A 21,582-nucleotide genomic window follows, 5' to 3' on the forward strand; every position below is an offset into this window, starting at 1 on the left:
CCTTACCCGAGCAAGCTGATCCGGTCTTAGTTCTGCCCCACTGAATACATAAGAACAGCCATATGCTATGCCAGAATCAACCAGAAATAGTGCATTTTACTGTATTGCCCCATCCCGATGGAATGCCCTCCCTTCCCAAGTTGGTTTAGAACTATCGTCTGCTAAAACTTGCTCTGCCCTTAAAGACATACTGGTTCCAGAAGGCATTTGGAGAAGTAGTGGCTGACAGCAGCGAGGCACCGTGGATCCACTTATATTGTTTGTTTCCTTTTCTTACCTTAATCTCTCGTATGGTGTAAATGGTTACTTTCCTGATTTAATTTGGCTCTTTTCTTTTACTCGTATCATGAGAGTTATTTTATTATGATGTAAACCACTCTGTGATGTTTGCAGGAAGGGCAGTATATTTAAATGTTAAATAAACCATAAACATACTGACTCAGACCAATGTCCATCAAGCCCAGCACCCTGGGTCTCTGACCAGTCCAGGTCATAAGTACCCAGCAGATTCTAAAAGTTGATGTTTTCTACTATTACTACTTATCATTTCTATAGCGCTCCAGGCATACACAGCACACTGTACACTACGGTGGGGATGATAAAATATGGGTACTGAACAAGTAAGGGTTAGGAGTTAAAAGCTGCATCAAAAAGGTGGGGTTTTAGCCTAGATTTGAAGATGGCCAGAGATGGAGCTTGACGTACCAGCTCAGGAAGTCTATTCCAGGCTTATGGTGCAGCAAGATAAAAGGAACGGAATCTGGAGTTAGCAGTGGAGGAGAAGGGTGCAGATAAGAGAGATTTACCCAGTGAACGGAGTTCCCGGGGAGGAATGTAGGGAGAGATGAGAGTGGAGAGGTATTGAGGAGCTGCAGAGTGAATGCACTTGTAAGTCAATAAGAGGAGTTTGAACTGTATGCGAAAATGGATAAGGAGCCAATGAAGTGACTTGAGGAGAGGGCCAGTATGAGCATAGCGACACTAGCGGAATATAAGTCGTGCAGCAGAATTTTGAACAGATTGAAGAGAGAGATGGCTAAGTGGAAGACCTGTGAGAAGCAAGTTGCAGTAGTCTAATCGAGAGGTGATAAGAGTGTGGATGAGGGTTCTGGTAGTGTGCTCAGAAAGGAAAGGGCGAATTTTGGTGATATTATAGAGAAAGAATCGACAGATTTTAGCAGTCTGCTGAATACTGTATGTGCAGAGAAGGAGAGAGAGGAGTTGAAGATGTTTCCCATAGTTCGTTTCCAGGAATGACATGTTGCTACTATTTAGGTTTCTGTCAGGTCCTTCTTACCTGAATTGCCCACTGTTGGAAACAGGATATTGGGCTAGATGGACCATTGGTCTGACCCAGTGAGGCTATTATGTTCTTAGGATTGAACAATGGGTTTCCTCAGTTTACTGGCCTAGCAAGCTTTCGTGGACTTTTTCTCCAGGAACTCATCCAGTCCTCTTTTGCATCCCAGTATATTGGTCGCCTTGGCTACATCCTCCAACAACAGATTCCACAGCTAAATGATATCCTGTGTAAAAGAACTTCTCTAGAATTTGTTTTCAATCTGTTGGTCATTAGTTTAATGCAATGTCCTCGTGTATAGGCTGTATAGAGAGAGGTGTGACCAGCAGAAGAAAGGAGGTGTTGATGCCCCTGTATAAGTCATTGGTGAGGCCCCGCCTGGAGTATTGTGTTCAGTTTTGGAGGCTGTGTTTTGCTAAGGATGTAAAAAGAATTGAAGCAGTGCAAAGAAAAGCTAGAAAAATGGTATGGGATTTGCGTTACAAGGCATATGAGGAGATACTTGCTGACCTGAACATGTATACCCTGGATGAAAGGAGAAACAGGGGTGATATGATACAGACGTTCAAATATTTGAAAGGTATTAATCTGCAAGCAAACCTTTTCCGTAGACGGGAAGGTGGTAGAACTAGAGGACATGAAATGAGATTGAAGGGGGGCAGACTCAAGAAAAATGTCAGGAAGTATTTTTTCACGGAGAGAGTGGTGGATACTTGGAATGCCCTCCCACGGGAGGTGGTGGAGATGAAAACGGTAACGGAATTAAAAAATGCGTGGGATAAACATAAAGGAATCCTGTTCAGAAGGAAGGGATCCTCAGAAGCTTAGCGGAGATTGGGTGGCAGAGATGTTGGGGGGAGGCGAGGCTAGTGCTGGGCAGACTTCTACGGCAGGTACAAATCAAAGTCAGGTATACACATACAGTAGCACATATGAGTTTATCTTGTGGGCAGCCTGGATGGACCGTACAGGTCTTTCTCTGCTGTCATCTACTATGTTAGTATGTTATGTTTTGGTGGTGCTTGACAGGTGAAACATTTCCCTATTTAACCATTCTACCACACTCATGAGTTGATTAAATTCTACTGTATCCCCCTCTCAGCTGTCTTTTCTCCAAGCTGAAATGTCCTGTTTAGCCTCTCTTCATCAGGCATTTCATCCCCCCCTTTTTTTTTTATTTATTCACCCTTCTCTGAACCTTTTCTAGTTCCAATATATTCTTTCTGAGATGGGGCGACAAAACTGCAACCCCCCCCCCCAAATTCTATAAATGGCATCCAAAGTGAGGTACACGGGTGTACAATACGGAGAGTTGCGAACATAACATAATTAGCCGTTCAGTGTGCTGCTGCGGCTAAGAAAGCAAATAGAATGTTAGGTATTATTAGGAAAGGAATGGAAAACAAAAATGAGGATGTTATAATGCCCTTGTATCGCTCCATGGTGCGACCGCACCTCGAATATTGTGTTCAATTCTGGTTGCCGCATCTCAAAAAAGATATAGTGGAATTAGAAAAGGTGCAGAGAAGGGCAACGAAAATGATAAAGGGGATGGGACGACTTCCCTATGAGGAAAGGCTAAAGCGGCTAGGACTCTTCAGCTTGGAGAAAAGGTGGCTGAGGGGAGATATGATAGAGGTCTATAAAATAATGAGTGGAGTTGAACGGGTAGATATGAAGTGTCTGTTCATGCTTTCCAAAAATACTAGGACTAGGGGGCATGTGATGAAGCTACAATGTAGTAAATTTAAAACAAATCGGAGAAAAAAAAATTTTCTTCACTCAACGTGTAATTAAACTCTGGAATTTGTTGCCAGAGAATGTGGTAAATGCGGTTAGCTTAGCGGAGTTTAAAATAAGGTTTGGGCGGCTTCCTAAAGGAAAAGTCCATAGACCGTTATTAAATGGACTTGGGGAAAATCCACTATTTCTGTGATAAGCAGTATAAAATGCTTTGTACATTTTTGGGGTCTTGCCAGGTATTTGTGACCTGGATTGGCCACTGTTGGAAACAGGATGCTGGGCTCGATGGACCTTTGGTCTTTCCCAGTATGGCAACACTTATGTATTTATGTAGCTAATTGGGACAAAATTGCTGATAAATAGTGTTAACAAGTGTTAATTGTGCTATTTTGCTGTTGTGTGTATATCACAAGCTCCTATTCTGTAAACACTGCGTCTAACTTCTGTCATGCACCAATGCAAAGGGGTCATTAACATGGCAGGGACACAGGCATGTCAGGAGTAGTCTATTCTTGCCCAAGTGCTGCATTTATGCCACCATAGACATGGTGTAAGTTTTGCACAAAACTGTGGGCTTCTGTTTGTATTCTGTAACAGATCTGGCGGGCGACTCTGCAGTTACAGAATATGCCAGTGGTTCCCAAACCTGGTCCTGGAGGCACCCCAGCCAGTCAGGTTTTCAGGATATCCACAATGAATATTCAGTGTACGTAAATCTCTCTCATGAATATTCATTGTGGGTATCCTGAAAACCTGACTGGCTGGGGTGCCTCCAGAACCACATTTGGGAACCACTGGAATATGCTATCAAAGTCTTTATATCCCGCAAAATCCCTAGAACTGCAGGTTCAGAGCAGGTTATATTAGACAAAAAAAAAACATCCAAAACTAACATACGTTGTTCATAATACATAATACAACCTAATCAAAAATATGTTGCAAAAACATTGTTTTCAGTCTCTTTCTAAAGATACTGTAAGATGGACTTTGGCGAACGTACAAGGGTAATACATTTCAGGATTCAACTGCAGGATGTGGTAACAGCGGTTAGCGTATCTGGGTTTAAAAAACATTTTGACAAATTCCTGGAGGAAAAGTCCATAGTCTGCTATTGAGGTAGACATGGGGAAGCAACTGCTTGCCCTGGGATTGGTAGCATGGAATGTTGTTACTATTTGGGATTCCAGAATCTTGTTACTCTTTCTGGAATGTTGCTACTCTTTGGGATTCTACATGGAATGTTGCTACTATTCGAGATTCTTCATGGAATGTTGCCGCTATTTGGGATTCTGCCAGGTACTTGTGACCTGGTTTGGCCACTGTTTGTAAAACAGGATACTGGGCTAGATGGACCATTGGTCTGATCCAGTATGGCTACTCCTATGTTCTTGTGAATAATATCGTAAATGGACTTTTTTTTATATCTAATACCCTTAACTGGTGGAAAAGACATCAAATGCTCATAACTGTGGGTTCTGGACTGACTACCTAGCAAACTAACCAAAAGAGGAAAATTTTCAGGAGAATCACCACATAGTGTTTTAAATGCTAAACAACAAAATTTGAATTTAACCCGTGTTTCAACTGGCAGCCAGTGCAGATCCAAAAACAAAGGAGTCACATGGTCACACTTAGATCTTCAATATATCAATCTTGCTGCCGTATTTTGAATCAAACGTAACCTTCTTCGTAAGCTTCACTGATTACCCAGTTTAGAAAGCATTGCAATAATCTAACAACAATAAAATCACTGAGGGGGTCTTTTACTAAAGATTAGCTTGAGTTACCTGCAGCAGGGCCCATTTTATTGCTATGGGTCCTGCTGCAGATAACTCGAGCTAATCTTTAGTAAAAGACCTGATTGCATCAACACTCTAAAATGCTTTTGATAAATTAGATCAATAAATCATAATTGTTTTAAATTATCACCCAGTCTTTTGGCACTTAAGTTTTAACGCCATTTATACAACTGTCCCCACAACCCTCAAGGTGCAGACATCCCGGGGACCTAAGCAGAGGCCTGATGACATTCCCAGTTCTGTTCTCTCTAACAGTTCATTTGCTTTTTTTAACAGCTATGGCACACTGGACTGAAAATTTCAATGTAATGGCCACAGTGACCGCAATGCATGGTTTTGTGGTTCTGGTTTCCCAGAAGAAAAGCAGGACCGCACCTCCATGCATGCAACGGGACAGAACCTAGACCGCATGAGCTGCTCTGGGTGGACCTGGGTGAGGCAGTAACCTTATTTTCCAACTCTGTGTCTTAACTAGGTTTGAAGTTTGGCTTGAACAATTATTTCTCTTTCCCCAATCAAGTTGAGGTTCACAGTCCTGTTAGTCTCATTAGAGGTCACATGGCTTAAAAAAAACCAACGAAAACGAAAAAGTGAGGACTAATGTTGAGGAAATCCAAAAATCTTTATTAATAATCAGATGACAACCCGACACGGCCGTGTTTCGGCATCAAAGTCTGCATCACGGGTCAAACAAATCTTTTTCAGTTGTCGTTCAATTATAGACAAACAGAAAATATGGTAATGGGACTTCCTTCAGACTCAAAAATTGAGCGATCAACTATGAAGTGCCTCAACGGCAATGCACAGAAATGACGTCAATCGTACATATTTTCTGTTTGTCTATAATTGACCGACAACCGAAAAAGATTTGTTTGACCCCTAATGCAGGCTTTGATGCCGAAACACGGCCGTGTCGGGTCATCATCTGATTATTAATAAAGGTTTTTGGATTTCCTCAACATTAGTCCTCACTTTTTCGTTTTCATTGTCTTTGATTTGCGTGAGGATTTTCCTCTCCGCTTTTTGTTGCATAAAAAAAAACAACAACACAACCTTCAGTATGCAAACATTTCACCCTTAGGATGTGATCAAATTAATTTTGTCAATCTCTTCCAAAGGAAGATGATTTAATTAAAAAAAATAAATATAGAATGGGGAGAGATCCCTTTTCGCTCATCCAGAAGGTCCCTTGCCTTCTGGTGTCAGAATCCATAATTGCTTGAATGCCATGGTAAAAGAAAACAGAACGTGGAGAGGTGCGAGAGCAAATGAGGACGGAGCAGTAACCTACCAGCTGTATCATAATGTAACTCACCTTGAACTTGAATTTAGAAAGATTAGTAGTTAAGGGGGGACGTTATCAACACGGGTTGCCGTTAATTTACTCTGTCACTTATGAACTTTAACGCAATACCACTTTGTATTTCTCATCCCGGAAATGGCGATCGCCATTACGGAATAATGTAAGCCACATTGAGCCTGCAAATAGGTGGGAAAATGTGGGATACAAATGCAATAAATAAATAAGATAGGTTATTTGACTGTTAATCCCAGTTACTAGTAATTAGATGTCATCATATAAAATGGGACGTGCTAAAACAGCACGAGGTAGTGGTAAAATAACCCACCTTAACAGTAGCCCATGTAAATAACTTCCTCCCTTAGTGTGTGTCTGTGCCCTGAAAAGGACAGGTACAAATCAAGGTAAGGTATACACAAAAAGTAGCACATATGAGTTTATCTTGTTGGGCAGACTGGATGGACCATGCAGGTCTTTTTCTGCCGTCATCTACTATGTTACTATGTATGTGTGAAGTTTCAGTGTCTGGTAACCAGAGTTGGTATTGTGATGTCGTGCCTCATTCCACCAATAACAGCCAACCTCATCGGTGATGTTACAATGACTCAATTACCCTATATTCGGCTCACTTCTGATATCGTGATGTCATAATGTCTCATTCCACCAATAAGAGCCAACCTTATCAGTGATGTCACAATGGCTTGATTGTCCTATGCTTGGCTCACTTTTATTACATAGAGCAGTGATTTTGATTTCCAGAGACAGTTGTTTTTTCCTTTAATTAAGGGAAGAAGTTTTCAACGAGGGCTATCTTAAGATGGGTTATTTTACTGTTAACCCCAGATATAAGTAATTAGGTCTTATTGCATAAAATGGGACCTGTGCTAAAATAGCAAGAGTTACAGGTAAAATAACACATCTTCACGGTAGCTCACACTGATAACTTCCCCTCTAAATCTTAATTTTCAATCAAATCAATCAAATGGGACTCTCGAGGATGGGAAGAGGAGTCCACAGATTTGACTGTATTGAGATTTAGAGAAAAGAAAGGAGATTTAAATTTGAAAACCACATACATATCCCCCACCCCAGGAATGAGTAGAAGTCAGTGGGTTTTTCTTGTCCACATATTCCTCAATGAGTCTCCTGGAGAGCAAGATTTTGGTGGTGGGTGGCTGGCATTCAGGAAGGAGTAAACACTCCATTTTCACATTTTTCACTTTATTCTCTCCCCTTCCCCAAATCTGTCATTTTTATTTCACTTTTAAATAAGCTTAAAACAGTCTCCATACTTTCTTCATGACATTCGGGGGAAGGAATATTAACCACTGTGGAATAAGCCCACCCTATCCCACCAAAAGTCCTTCCCATGATGCCTCTGTTAGAGGAGAAAACAGTAAATAAAGAATAATCAAAATAAAAAGGGGGGGGGGGGAAGGAAAACCCTGCCCTCAAAATTATATATATATATTTATATTTATAGATCAAACCAGAGGGAAAAGAAAAAGAAATATTTTGAGCACATGACACAACCCCCTCCCCCCCCATACACACACTTGTATCTTTTTCCCCCTCCCTCCCTCTTTGTTTTAAAGTTTGAACCATGTTGGTATAGGTTTGTTTTTAAACCCTTTCTATTTTTGGTGCAGTATTAAAGTTTTGTTTTGTTTCATTTCCTTTCTGTAGAACTTTGGATTCCCCAGAAAAAAAATAACCTAATTTATAACAGTAATAACAAAGTCTCTCAACGGGAATGCATCGAGTCCACATAAATGCAAAAAAGAGCGAGCGTGGGAGGAAGTGCATGCACCGGGCAGCTTGTGAATGAGAGGAAGACAGACAGAGAGAGAAAATAAAATGAGTAACAGAGAACTAAATAGTAAAAGACAGAAAAATACATAAACCAAGAGTGAGCGAAAGAGACAAAAACAGAGGCAAAGAGAGAGACAAAAAAAAAAAAAAAAGAGATGGAACCATGAAAGAGGCAAAGAAATATACACAGACCAAAACTGAAAAACAACAAGACAAAAAACACACACAAAAAAAACTGAAAAAAGTCAGAAGGAATAGTAGAAGCTCCACTGAGAAATTAGATGCTCCGCTGAGAAAATTAAAGCCATATGTAGATGGGAGGAGGAGGGGATTAAACCCCCCTAAATCCTATCCTTCCCCCATTATTCCCCTCCCAGCTGCTGGTGGGAGAGATTTGCACAGTTTGATTTTTCTGTTTGTCCCCAAGATGTCCATCTCTCATTTCAGGAAAACTGGGGACGAGACAAGAAAACGGGAGACGGTTACGATGACCGAAAAAAAAAAAAAAGTTCCTAGTCTCCGAAAAAAATCCCCAGATAAATATATCGCCTCCTCCCACTTTCCTCCCCCATAAACAGACAATAAATAAATTCTACTCAACTTCCCCCACCTCTTTGTCCCTATAATTTGCAGTTCTGGAAGAGGAGTTTGCATTGGCAGCCAGCGTAGTTTCAGGGAGGGGAAGGAAGAGAGGAGATGCCCTCATTACCCCCAATGCAGTCTGAAAATTTTTCTTTTGAATTTTCCCAATACAAGGAAATAAAAAATGATCATCACAGTTCTTCACATGTCCTGAAGAAGTCTTTTCTAAGTTTTTCTTATCTTTGTAAATTTTTTAACTTTTTTTTTTTTACAAGAGTTCTTTTAAAACACTGTAGCGTCTTAGAGGTTTTTTTTTTTCTTTTCTTTTTTTGTTTCAAATGGCACCCCCAGACAAGGAGAAAAAAAAACAACAAACTTATATACTCCACAAGAGTGAGGAAAACCAGATGGAAAATACTTTGGGAAGTCTTTGTGTTGATTTTCTTATGATTGTTCTTATTTTTGGCCTTTTGTTTTGTTTTTTGAAGAAGAAGAAGAAGAAGAAGGAGAAAAAGTGAGCACTGTGTGAGGTGGCAGCGGAGGGGACAAGAAAAAGGATGACGGGAGAGGGAAAGAGATGAGAAGGGAGGTGAAACATGAGGGAAAGAGCAGAGAAGAAAAGAGAGGTTGGAAGTGAGAAGTAAAGGAAGACAGAAGGAAGAGAAAGGAGAAGAATGAACAGGAAAGGGAAGAGTCTGCCATATGTTGGGTGTTAGAGATGTATAATCTTGGGCAGTTGAGTGAGTGTGTGACTTGAGTGAGTGAGTGAGTGAGTGAGTGAAAGACAGATATATATAGATACATATATATTTATATATTGAGATGGGCTCCCTTAAGCCACAATCGCAGAGGTAGACACACTTTTTGGGCTGGAGTCTGTATGAGGTATCTTCACGTCCTCTTTGGCAAAAGTGGAGTCTTTCTGGCGGAGCTGGCTGCGCTGGTGTGCGGGAGACCGCAGGTGCTCAGATAGCGCCTCCCTACCATTCAGCAGCACCTCACATGGCAGGCAATGGTACGTGCAGACCGTTACTCGGAGTGGTGGGGGCGTAGGCATCGCCCCATAGAAGCAGCAGGTGGAGGAGGCCTGGTGAGCCACAGCTGCTCCTTCCTCCTCGAATGCGACCTTGCACTGGCGACAGAGGTACTTGTGGGCGATGTCCACCGTGGATATGCCTGCACTCTGCAGCAGCGGGGGGTCCTCGCCCATAACTTTGGTCTCGGCCTCCGGGAGGGGGCCACCGGTGGTTGGCTGGCAAGGGGCTGACGGAGTGTCATCCACGGCGGGGGAAGCATGGGAGGGCAAAGCAGGTTCTGGCATCGGCTTTGGGGACAGTTCTGGCTGAAGTAAAGAACTGGGGAGGAGGCCAATGAGAGTCTGAGGTATGACAGGGTTCATTGGGAATAAACTCTTCTTCATCCCGTAAAGCTGTTGAAAATACGCCCCCTGCATCTGAGGGCTAAAAAGTGTAGGGGTCCCAGGGAGGGAGAAGGGTAGAAATTGCCCCCCCAGGAGGGGGGCACATCCTGAGCCCCCTCCTCCACCCCCGGTGATGGTGGCTTTCACAGACTTGAGGTTCTTGGACCGTGACACTGGAATTACTGTGGCTGGCGGTTCCGGCAGGTTGTGAGGCTTGCCAGGTGATGGCAGTGATGATGGAGGGACCCGTCCCTCGCTGCGCTGTTTTTCTGGTGAGCTTTCAGCAATAGGATCAGCACTGGTTTGGTCTGGCGTAGGTTTCTGAGGTACAGGACGGCTCGAGAGGGATGGCACAGGCAGCAGAGCGGGGGCCACGGAGGCAGTGATTCCTAGAATGCTTGATGGAGGACCTAGAAGAAATTCACATCTCAGTATTAGCAAGAAGCCCCCCTTTCATGGTCACCTCTTCTACAGGTCTAGGACTATCCTTCTGGCCTCATGGCATATCTGATGCTCTTCCACATCATTACACACGTCCCACCCCTCACTATAATCTGACTCTCCACCTCTTCCACAGGACAAGAACATGCTGAGACAGGTCAGGGTCCATCAAGCCCAGCATCCTGTCTCCAACACTGGCCAGTCCAGGTCACAAGTACCCACCAGATCCCAAAAAGTACATCTATTCTCATAGTTCATTTCCAGGGTAAGCAATGGCATTCCCAAGTCTACCTGGCTCATAACCTTTAATAGACTTTTCCTCCGGGAACTTGTCCAAACCTCTATTGAACCCTGCTACATTAGTCAGTTTCACCACATGCTCTTGCAACAGATTACAGGACTCAATTGAGAGCTGCATGAAAAAAATATCTTTCTACATTTTTTTTTTGTCCTGTTACTTTCCTCCCTGCCTCCTCAACACTCCTGCAGTTTCCCTCTGTGAATTCTCCTCTGCCTGTCTTTGTCAGAGGGAAAGGGGAAAGGAAATGGGACTTGATATACCGCCTTTCTGTGTTTTTTGCAACTACATTCAAAGTGGTTTACATAGTATATACAGGTACTTATTTGTACCTGGGGCAATGGAGGGTTAAGTGACTTGCCCAGAGTTACAAAGAGCTGCAGTGGGAATCAAACCCAGTTTCCCAGGATCAAGGTCCGCTGCACAAACCACTAGGCTACTCCTCCACTCATTCCACCAATAAGAGCCAACCTCATCAGTGATGTCACAATGGCTTGATTGCCCAATACTTGGCTCACTTCTGATATTGTGATGTCATAAGGGAAAGGAAATGGGACTTGATATACCGCCTTTCTGAGGTTTTTGCAACTACATTCAAAGTGGTTTACATAGTATATACAGGTACTTATTTGTACCTGGGGCAATGGAGGGTTAAGTGACTTGCCCAGACTCACAAGGAGCTGTAGTGGGAATCAAGCCCTGTTCCCCAGGATTAAAGTCCACTGGACTAACCACTAGGCGACTCCTCTACTAGCAACATTCCATGTAGAATCTCAAATAGTAGCAACAGAATCTCAAATAGCAGCAACAGAATCTCATATAGTAGCAACATTCCACTAGGCTACTCCTCCACTCCTTACTCTTTGGGATTCCGGAATCTTGCTATTCTTTGGGGTTCTGCATGTACCCTAGTAGCGCTATAGAAATGCTAAGTAGTAGTAGTAGTAGTAGTGGAATGTTGCTACTCTTTATTGTGCCTGGAATCTTGTTAATGGGACTTGATACACTGCCTTTCTCTGCTTTTGCAACTACATTCAAAGTGGTTTACATAGTATATACAGGTACTTATTTGTAACTGGGGCAATGAAGGGTTAAGTGACTTGCCCAGAGTTACAAAGAGCTGCAGTGGGAATCAAACCCAGTTTCCCAGGATCAAGGTCCGCTGCACTAACCACTAGGCTACTCCCGAGGAAGGGAGAGAGAAAGACAGAGCGAGAAAGAAGTTGATATAAAAGGCAGAGTGAAGAGCGAATCAGATTGCTGTGATGCCAGTGGTTGGAGCAGCAGGGAATGGCCTGCAGTTCCTTTGCATGTTCCCCAGTGTAGACGTCTATTCCTTGTCAACCACAGGCTGCTGGGGATGGAAATCCCAAATCAGCCATTCATTCATGCAAGCAGATTTTGGGCAGGGTATTTGGACCCTCTAGCGATGTATTGGAGGTCAAAGGTTTGTAAGGATCAGGCTGAGATCATTTAGCAAAGGAATATGACAAAGGCTGAAACCTTCCGAGCCTCATTGGCGCAAGTCTATAAATTGTTACTCCCAACTTTACCCCTTCGAATGTCTTACTGAGCAGCTTCTTGTTTTAGCTCTTGAATGTTTTCTGTTAAACATCCTATTCTTTTAAGGTATATGATGGTCATTATCAGAGAGGCTTGTGATGTCTGCATGGTGTTTAGTACCAGGGAGACTAGCAAACTGTCTTTTTAATAGGCCTAATATTCAAAGGGGTTTGACTGGGCAGAAACATAATATTCAGTCCGCTAACTGGCTAAGTAAAAAGGGTGAAAACTACGGCGGGCTGTATAAAGGAACCAAAAATTTAACTCTTAAAGGTACAATGTACAATTCTACATTTTTACAGGAATATTCTGGGAGGGTTGGTGTGGATGTAATTATAATTGCTAAATTTAACATAAACTTGTCGGTGAGTGGGTTGCTAGTGGGCTGAAAGTTAATTAAGGGGCTGATTACCCTTCCGCTGGCCCCGCTTCGTATTTATGGGTCAGAATCTTTCTTTTGCACAGGCCGCAATGCTGTGGGTGTAAGTCCGATGACGTGCACAGATTTCAAAATGAAAGGCTGTTTGCATCTCTGAACCGGCCCTGCACACCTCTGTCTCCTTACCCGATGTGTTATCGACAGGGTGTTTACTACTCCCCAGACAGGGACATTCTCCATGGGTGAACTCCTCTAAACCCACAAGGAATCCCTTTGGAAAAGCTCACCCCCCCTCCCCACATACACATTCATACATTTATAGAGCTGCCAAGTTATCCAGTTCCAGGAGAGAGAGTTTGGTCCTGAATTTCTGATGCATCATGGGCCTCGCAACACTGATTTCAATTGAAGCTGCAGCTACTGCAGTGCACTGGGGTACAAGCAGTGGCATACCTTGCATCTTTGACGATTGAAGTGGATCATTTTAAACACCTCCCTCATGTTGGCTCCACCCACTTTCAAACTCTCCCCTCCTGCAATCCAGCAGCTCCCCCCATTCAACCCCCTCCCCCACAATCCAGAAGCTCCCCACCCTCTTTCAACTCCCCTCCCTTCGTGACCCAGTAGCTCTCCCCCTGTTTCAACTCCCCTCTCATGATCCAGCAGCCCCCTTCTTTTAGTCCCCCTGTGATCCAGCAGGTCCCCCGCTTTCAAACCCCTCCACTGCAATCCAGTAGCTTCCCCCATTTAACTCCCCCCTCATGATCCAGCAGCTTCCCCCATTTTCAACCCCCCTGTGATCCAACAGCTCCCCCTACTTTCAACCCCCCCTGTGATCCAGCAGCTCCCCCACTTTCAAACCCCTCCACCGCAATCCACCAGCTTCCCATGTTTCAATCCTCCCCCTCATGATCCAGCAGCTTCTCCTGTTTCAATCCTCCCCCCCCATGATCCAGCAGCTTCCCCTTTCAATCCTCCCCCTTATGATCCAGCAGCTTCCCCCACTTTCAAACCCTTCCACCGCAATCTAGCAGTTCCCTCTTTTAACTCCCCCTCATGATCCAGCAGCCCCCTTCTTTTAGTCCCCCTGTGATCTAGCAGCTCCCCTACTCCCCCCTCATGATCCTGCAGCTTCCCCTCTTTCAATCCTCTCCCCCCCCCAACAGTCCAGCAGCTCCTCCTAGGGTTGAGAGAGAGAAAAAGGGGTTGGTTACACCCCATTATTGCATACACCCGAGGCAGACTGCACTGGAACCAAGTTCAAAATTAAGTCTGGCCAATGAGTGTTTCTGATGGAAATGGGTAACCTGGAGATCTGTATTTAGGACCTTGGGCTTCATCTCCTAAGGTTACTGATGCTAAGCTATGACTTCTTGTACTGGAGTTCCCCTGGGTCCTTGCACATAGCATATGTGTTTGTGTTTGTGTGTGTGTGTGTGGTGGGGGGGGGGGGGGGGCGTTAGGGACAGTTTGCAAGGCAGAAAAAATTCATGCACAACTTTCTGGTGTCAAAGGTGATTCCTCTAGGGTTAATCAGTAAAACTTTGAGCATCTGCGCAGATGCTCCTGACACAGAGAATGTAAAATAAAGGAGGGGGGAGAGAGAGAGAGATCTATGCCTTACAATCCTTTTTCACTCTTTTAAAGATTCCTGTAACAGCTGGATTCTATTTGTCTACATAATGCCTCTAATTCACTAAACTTGTGTGTCCATTTTCACATTTAGTGTGCAAAATTGCACGCCCAGTTTATAGAATACTGCTGGGTATGTATATAACTTAATTCTTATATTAGATGCTAATTGGAAATTCAATGCCATGGTCCGGACGTGACTCGGCATTAAATTTCCAGGTTTAATGCCAGCGGCAGACAGCAAAACAATCGCCACCAGCTGAATATCGGGTCCTATGTGCATAGCTAACGCCTGTTAATTATGTAGGATAAAATTAACTACTTGTGTACACAGAATATAGGAATATCGGGGCTTCTACTTCTAAGATATAAGTTCCCAAATATTGTCTTATAGATTTGGTTCAGATGGCGCAAGTTAACCTGATTTTCCCATGTAGGAGTTAGACGTATACCCTCGGATTCTATACAGCACAACTTAAGTTGCACGCACAAATGCAGTCATATTCTGGATTTGTGTGTGCAACTTAATTAGTTAACAAGCCAATCAGCACTGATAATTGCCACTTAAGCAATTATCGACACTAATTAGCATTAATTAGGATTTATGCGCACAACTCACTGGGCGTATTCTGTAAAGTGGTGCATGTAAATTCTAATGCATGCTGCCAAAAAGGGGGTGTGTGGCCATGGGCAGACCATGAGCATTCCAAAAATGTACGCGCACAGTTATAGAATACACCTGCTCTGCGTCTAACGTAGGCGCCAGTATTTACACCAAGTTTTACTGTACGCCTAGAGTTAGGCACAGGCATGGCCGCTAAGCATATTCGATAACCCTGTTACGCTAAATCTAGTCGTGGTTACAGAACACGCCTAGGTGGAACTATTTTCCGCGACAATTTTTCAGGAGCCTGAAGAATCCGCATGGAAAAAAAATATGCCTAGGCGTATTTTATAGAATAGGCCTAAATTTCTGCACAGTTTATAGAGTACGTCGAGCACCCATCCGTGCGACTAAATGTAGTCATGGGCAGTTACGTCAAGTAAAACTTGGTGTGGACCGGGTGTATTCTATAATAATGCGCATAGATTTGAGAAACGCCCACGACACACCCATTCCACGCATATGGTCATGCCCCCTTTTCAACTATGTGACTTATAATTTACGCGCATCATGTTACAGAATACACTTTGTGCGCATAAATTCTGCTTAATACCAATTAGTGTCAACAATTGCTTGTTAGTTATCGGTGCTGATTGGCTTGTTAACTAATTAAGTTGTGAATGCAAATCCAGAATACGACTGGATTTGTGCGTGCAAATTAATTCACACTGTATAGAGTCCGGGGTATATGACATGGGAATATCAGACCCATAGTGCCGCTGAATATAGGAATAATTTGAAATCTCTAGATTAGACATTTCTAATTATTCACAAGACATTTTACTGAAAATTGAACTGACAGAGTGCAGGGTACAACCTGTTCAACATTTCTGGGTGCATCTGAGGCCTCAACCAACCGTCATGGATTCCCTGCTACAAGGCACTCTGGACTTGTTACTAAAGCTAAAGACCTGCTGCCAGAGTGGGAAGAATACATACAGCCATTGTTCATTTTGTCTCTGCCAGGTGATAACAGCTTCTCTGACTGAAGGTGTCACAAGTCACTGGTGATGGCAGAGCCAATCAGCCACTTGCTATGAAGTGGCAGATAGACGATCCATGTCCTCAGTGATGACGGACAGAACGCAGATGAGGAATGCACTGGCACCAGAGCTTGCTGAAAATGATGGACAACATTGTTGCAGCTCAGGGTCTTCCAAATTCTGTTCACAAAGAACAAGAACAATGTCTGTGTTCATTCTTCTCTCTGGCAACAGATTGATAGCTGTGGTCACATGTCCAGAGTGCCTTGCCAGCAGGGAATCCAGATGCACACAGAAAGTGTGAACAGGTTGTACCCTGTGTGTAGCCAGTAAGGTTTTCAGGACATCCACAATGAATATTCATGAGAGAGATTTGCATGCAGTGGAGGCAGTGCATGCAAATCTCTTTTATGAATATTCACTGTGGATATCCTGAAAACCTGACTGGCTGGGGTGCCTCCAGGACCAGGTTGAGGAACCTTGTAGAACACACACTTCCTAGACCCCCTCCATGCCCGCTTCTTCAGATTTCCCCTATGTAGCTGTGTAGTTCCTGTACAAAGCTAAAATCCCTCCCAGGTTATTCACACTCACCTGACTAGAATCAGCCCCCAACCCTCTCACCTGAATTAAAAGGTGTCAGCCCTCCGATGGGAGCAGGGATCCCTTGTCCGGACAGGAGGAGGGGGCCAAGCCTAGGGAGCGAAGTGGCCCCTACTGGCCCACCAGTGCTCTGGAACCCCACTGCAGGGGAGAACCCTGGTGAGACATTGCTTGTAGCAGCCAGGGGCTTCAGTTGTGTGGCAGAACTGGCAGAGGAACTGTCATAGTATTTGACCTCGCTGCTCAGCTGTCGCTGGATGACTTCTTTCAGCCGAGTGATGTGCTGTCGTGAGAAGATGTGGCTGCGGCAGGACACGTAGAAGTCATATTTCACATTGCAGATGGCACACTCACCACGGGGGGGTGAGGCAGCCTCAGTGGTGGCAGTGGCCTCAGGAGGCACCAACCCTTGCAGCTTGGCCTTCTTCTCCTTAGCCCGGGCATTTTGGAACCATACTTGTATGACCCTTTTCTGTAACCCAATCTCACTGCCCAGCACTTCACACTCCTGCATCGTTGGTGTGCGGTAGCTGCTGTAGCATGCCTTCATGATCTTCAGCTGCAGACTGCTCATCTGTGTGCGGAAACGCCGCTGGCCAAATGAGTCCATAGATCCATCTCCTTGGCGGGAAGCTGCTGTCATGCTGGGGTTGGGTGACTCGGGGTCAGCGAGGCTGGATGAGTCACTGAGGTCTTCCATCTCTGGTGGTAATGGTGGGGACCTCTTGCGGCTAGCGTCTTCCATTTCCAGTGGCATTCTAGGTTCCTCCTCTGCTTCCTGAGTATCGGGTGGGGGGTTGGAAGAATTGGTGTTGATATCTGCCAACAATGGGGCTGTAGTAGCATTGGATGCGTTCCCAGAACTAGATGCCTCTGTCTTACCTACAAGGGCGCAGGGCAGTGACATTCCTATTGCACCATAGAAAGTAGTTGTCTCTCGTTTCAAGCCTTCCTGAGCTCCAACAGCAGGGCTTCGGTGAGCCAGGGGGGGCCCAACAGGTGAGGTGTCAGCACTGGAGGGCCTTGGGGTCTCCCGTACCATCTCTGCCTTTCCTACTGGGGGGAGAAACTTGGTGTAGGATTTGGCAGGTGGAAGAGCAGGGGCCACACAGCGGAATTGGCCCTTTCGTTCACGGGCTCTGGTGTTCTGGAACCACACCTGGACTACCCTCTTCTTCAACCCCACCTCCTCCGAGATACAGTCCAACATCTTACGTGTAGGATTGGAGTCCTGCATATACCAGCGGTGGAGAATCTCCAACTGCTCAGGGAGAATGGTGGTCCTCAATCTCTTATCTTTCGGTGGCTCATCCCCCAGATAGCCAGCTTCACTGTCTGTTGGTGAAAGGCCCTCCTCCTCCAGCTTCCGCTTTCGAGTGGTCTGTGCAGCTGCACTACTGTCAGTAAGGGAAGATGGGGCCAGGGTCAGAGGCCCTACAGGCAACAGAGGCGCTTGCAGTAATGGGCCACTGTGATCAAACATCAGCAAGGATGGCTCCAATAAGGATCGTGGCAACTGAGTGGAGGCCAAAATGTGTAGACTCTGGTGTTTGCCCAGCAGTTCAGGGTTAGCAAAAGTGGCCTGGCATTGCTCGCATGAATACATGTTACTGACATCTCCAGTTAGAGGTGGCACTGGTGTGGCTTGGGGAGACAGCACCGGTTGTTCTGCTGGGACAGTCATTGTGGTGCTGAAGGACTTTGTTTCCTCTATAGAATCTTTAGGTGGAGGCTTGCTTAGGTCATCTGTTTCCTCTTCAACCGCAGTCTGAGCTGGGGTGACTTCTGACATCTGAGATGCCATTTCATCCTTCTTGTCTTCTTGCACTCCCTTGGCACTCTCCTGGCACTCACTGGTTTCTGGGGTGGCCTGTGCCTGGATGTCAGAGACAGAAGTGATTGGGTCCTCCTGGGTATTTGAAGCCATTGACAGTTGGATGGTAGTCATCAATGGACTGGCTTCGTGGTTCTGTGAGTCATTAGAAGCACACTTAGTTGACTCAAGAGTGGTAGCAGCACCTTCACCTGGGGCCTCATCAGAGTCCTCATCATAGAGCTGGTCTTTATAACACTTCTTGAGATGCCCAATGAGCTGGAATATACAAGGGTAGGCCATATGGCACTTCTTGCACAGATTTTGCTTGTTGCCATTGAAGACACAGCGGTCTCCTCCAAAAGATAAGTCTTGGCCCTTCCCAGTAGACTGGAAAGGAGCCTCAGCAGCATTCTTCCGTGCCTTCTGACGAGCATTCTGGAACCACACAACCACCACACGACTGGGTAGACCCAGCAGCTGCGAGAGTCGCTCCACTTCACTATCCTTGGGATAGGCGCTGGCCTCAAAGAAGGACTGCAGAGCATGGAACTGATAGTCAGTGAACTTGGTCCTGGAAAAACGACGACTGCCCAGGCGGTCAGGACGCAGTGAGGTTACAGTGGCTGAGTCACCAGGCTCCTCCTCTTCCTCCTCCAGTGGCATAGAGGAGGCCGGAGGATTGTTAAAGTTGTAAGGACTGTCCTTGTCTTGCTGGCGCTCCTTGAAGAGACGGTTGCGGAACCAGTGCTTTACCACCTTGGCTGCCAGTCCTGTGTGCTCTGCCATCTGCTGGACAGTTTCCTCAGATGGGAGATTGTTGATGTCAAAGTAGTTCCAGAGAATTTTCAGTTGCTCTGGTGTGATGCGTGTGCGGGGGCTTCTGCTCTCCACCATCAGTTCTGCTTCTGCTGAGTCACCCACCTTAGCCAGCCCCGTGGTCACCAATGTGTTTATATTTGGGAGTTGTGGCGGTGGTGGTGATGGAAGAATAGCAGGCAATGCCTGCAGGGGTATGGACTGCATCAGAAATGGAGAACAGACAGAGAAGTCCAGTGGAATGGGTAACTGAGGAACTGACAAAGGTGCAGCTTGGGTCACAGCAGTCTCCAGTGGTAATGGCTTAGTAGGGGGAGCTGGTGGTTCAGTGGATGTGGCAGCGACTGTCTGTCTGAGAGGATACATGCTGTCGTAGCTCTTGCGAAACTGAGCGGCATAGCGGCAGAGTGCCTCGAATGGCAGGAAACGGTGATGGACATGCTCCTCATGTGTCTTCAGGATTAACATGTTGGAGAAGAGTTTGCCACATGCCTCACACTTTAGTTTTTCCATGTTGCTAGTTCTGCTGGTGGATTGCTGCTGTTGGACAGGTGCTGTTTGTAGTGGTGGCTGAGGCAGTACTGGGGCTGAATGCTGCTGATGCTGAAGTGGTAGTGGTTGCTTCCCTTCATTGTACTGGATGACGAGTTCAAAGCCAAAGTCCTCCAGCAGGGCCTTGGCTGCTGTTCGCGAGACATCTGTGGGGATTCGTGGTGGTGGCATGGCACCATCATTTGTTTGCCCAGGATCTTGGTTGCTTGCCTGCTCCCCCTCAACTTCTGTCTTACCCTCCTCTGCTGTGCCTTCTCCATCTTCTTCCTCCTCCTCCTCCTCCTCCTCTTCAGCAGTGGGAGGTGTTGACTCTGTGCTGGAAGCAGGGGTAGGCTGGGGCTGAACATTGGAAGTGGAAGGTGATGGGACAACCAGTTGTGGCTCTTCCTTTGGCACTGGAGACTTTTTGGGCACACCACCCCCACCAGTTGCCATAGGGGAGGATCTTTGGATGGACAGCACAGGTGAAACCCCAGCAAGGCCCATTTCTGGGCTCACCTTCAAGTCATGTAGGTAGAAGGGCAGGAGGAGCTGCTGCTGTTGCTGCTGCTGCTGAAGTTTCAGCAGGGACTCTGGCACCAAAGGGAAATGAGGAAGGACTGGGGGTGTAAAAAGTGGGGCCTGAAGCAAAGAGGCATGCCGGTGGAGGTCTAACGTCATCTGCATTGGTGGGGGCATGAATGGAAGTCCTGAGCCTGCCAAGCATTGGGTCTCCAAGGTCTTTTTGGTGGACTCTGTTGTCAGTGGTTCCTCAACAGGAGGAGCACTTGGTATATCTGCCTGTTCGTGAGATGCAGTGGAGGGCAGCATATCCAGTTTCTGTGGGGAGTCATTCCTGCTGCTGGGCTCAATGTCAGCTTTCTCATGCCCTGCATTCTGGTCTGAAGCACCCCTACTGGCTGCCTCCAGCTTGGCAACTCGGGATCGAGTCTGGTGCAGTACAGAGCGCATGTGAATCTCCAGAGTGGAGCTCTGGTTGTAGGAAACCCGACAGGTGGTGCACTTGAAAGGCTTGTCCTGGGCACCAGAGACCTCAGCTCTGGAGGGGAGAGATGGATCTATAGCTGCCTTCTTCATCTTATGGAGGTGGGACACTGAATTGTAATGCACCAGAAGGATATTCTTCTGAGTGAAGGATTCTTTGCACACAGTACATTTGTAGGGCCGTGAGGGGTCTAGGAACTTGTCTAGGGCAAAGTTTGTGCTTTTACGGTAGGAGAGGGGTTGGCGGGGGTCAATGAGGAAGCTAGAAGTAGCGGTGGCTGCTGTGGCTTCATGGTCAACAAGCACTGGTCTGTCTTCTAGTCCTTCTGGGTCTGGAGGGCAGCCAGCACTGCTGAAACTTTCATCCTCATCTTCGGGGACCCGGCTGGCTGCTTCGAGTTGGGGCAAGCATAGCTGCTGGATCTCGGAGCCACCAAGCTCTGCATGTTCATTCTCCAAGTGCTCCTTCAGTTCGGGAAGGCTCTCCATTCGCTGCTGACACCAGGGGCATGTCAAGAGAACTGATGGGTCACTCTGGCATTTTTCCTCATCATGTGAAATGCAATCGGGTTCTTCATGGTCTTTGTGGAGGTCTTTGTCCGGTGGCACTTCCTCTTCCCCAGGTTCAGTGTGGTGGTTATTACGAGAGGACTCGGGGGGAATTCTAGGCATGCTGCTTGAGGGCTCATCTGTGTAGTAGGAATAAAAAGAGACAGGAAAAGCTAAACAATACATTTCTGAGCATCTTGTGGACTATTCTAGTAAAGTCTCCTATCTCCTAGATCTATTTCTGTGCATGACAGAGATACCGGGGAAGAGACGGCGGGGCTGAAGTTTCCAAGGATTTATTCCTTGAACCAGTTTCTGGGTAGAACAGGAATACAGAGAGAGCAAA

General features: G+C 45.8%; 1 protein-coding gene across 1 annotated transcript in view; it reads right to left on the reverse strand.

Annotated features, from left to right (window-relative positions):
- Window positions 1–8,794: 8,794 nt before the first annotated feature.
- The window catches only part of ZFHX2 (zinc finger homeobox 2), a 33,818-nt gene continuing 21,030 nt past the window's right edge, over window positions 8,795–21,582 (reverse strand). The window contains 2 exon segments of the mRNA XM_030186752.1: window positions 8,795–10,366; window positions 16,541–21,376. Coding sequence (XP_030042612.1) covers window positions 9,369–10,366; window positions 16,541–21,376 — 5,834 coding nt within the window. The 3' untranslated portion in view covers window positions 8,795–9,368.

The sequence above is a fragment of the Microcaecilia unicolor genome, chromosome 14, assembly GCF_901765095.1.
Source record: "Microcaecilia unicolor chromosome 14, aMicUni1.1, whole genome shotgun sequence".
In the NCBI taxonomy this organism is placed as follows: domain Eukaryota; kingdom Metazoa; phylum Chordata; class Amphibia; order Gymnophiona; family Siphonopidae; genus Microcaecilia; species Microcaecilia unicolor.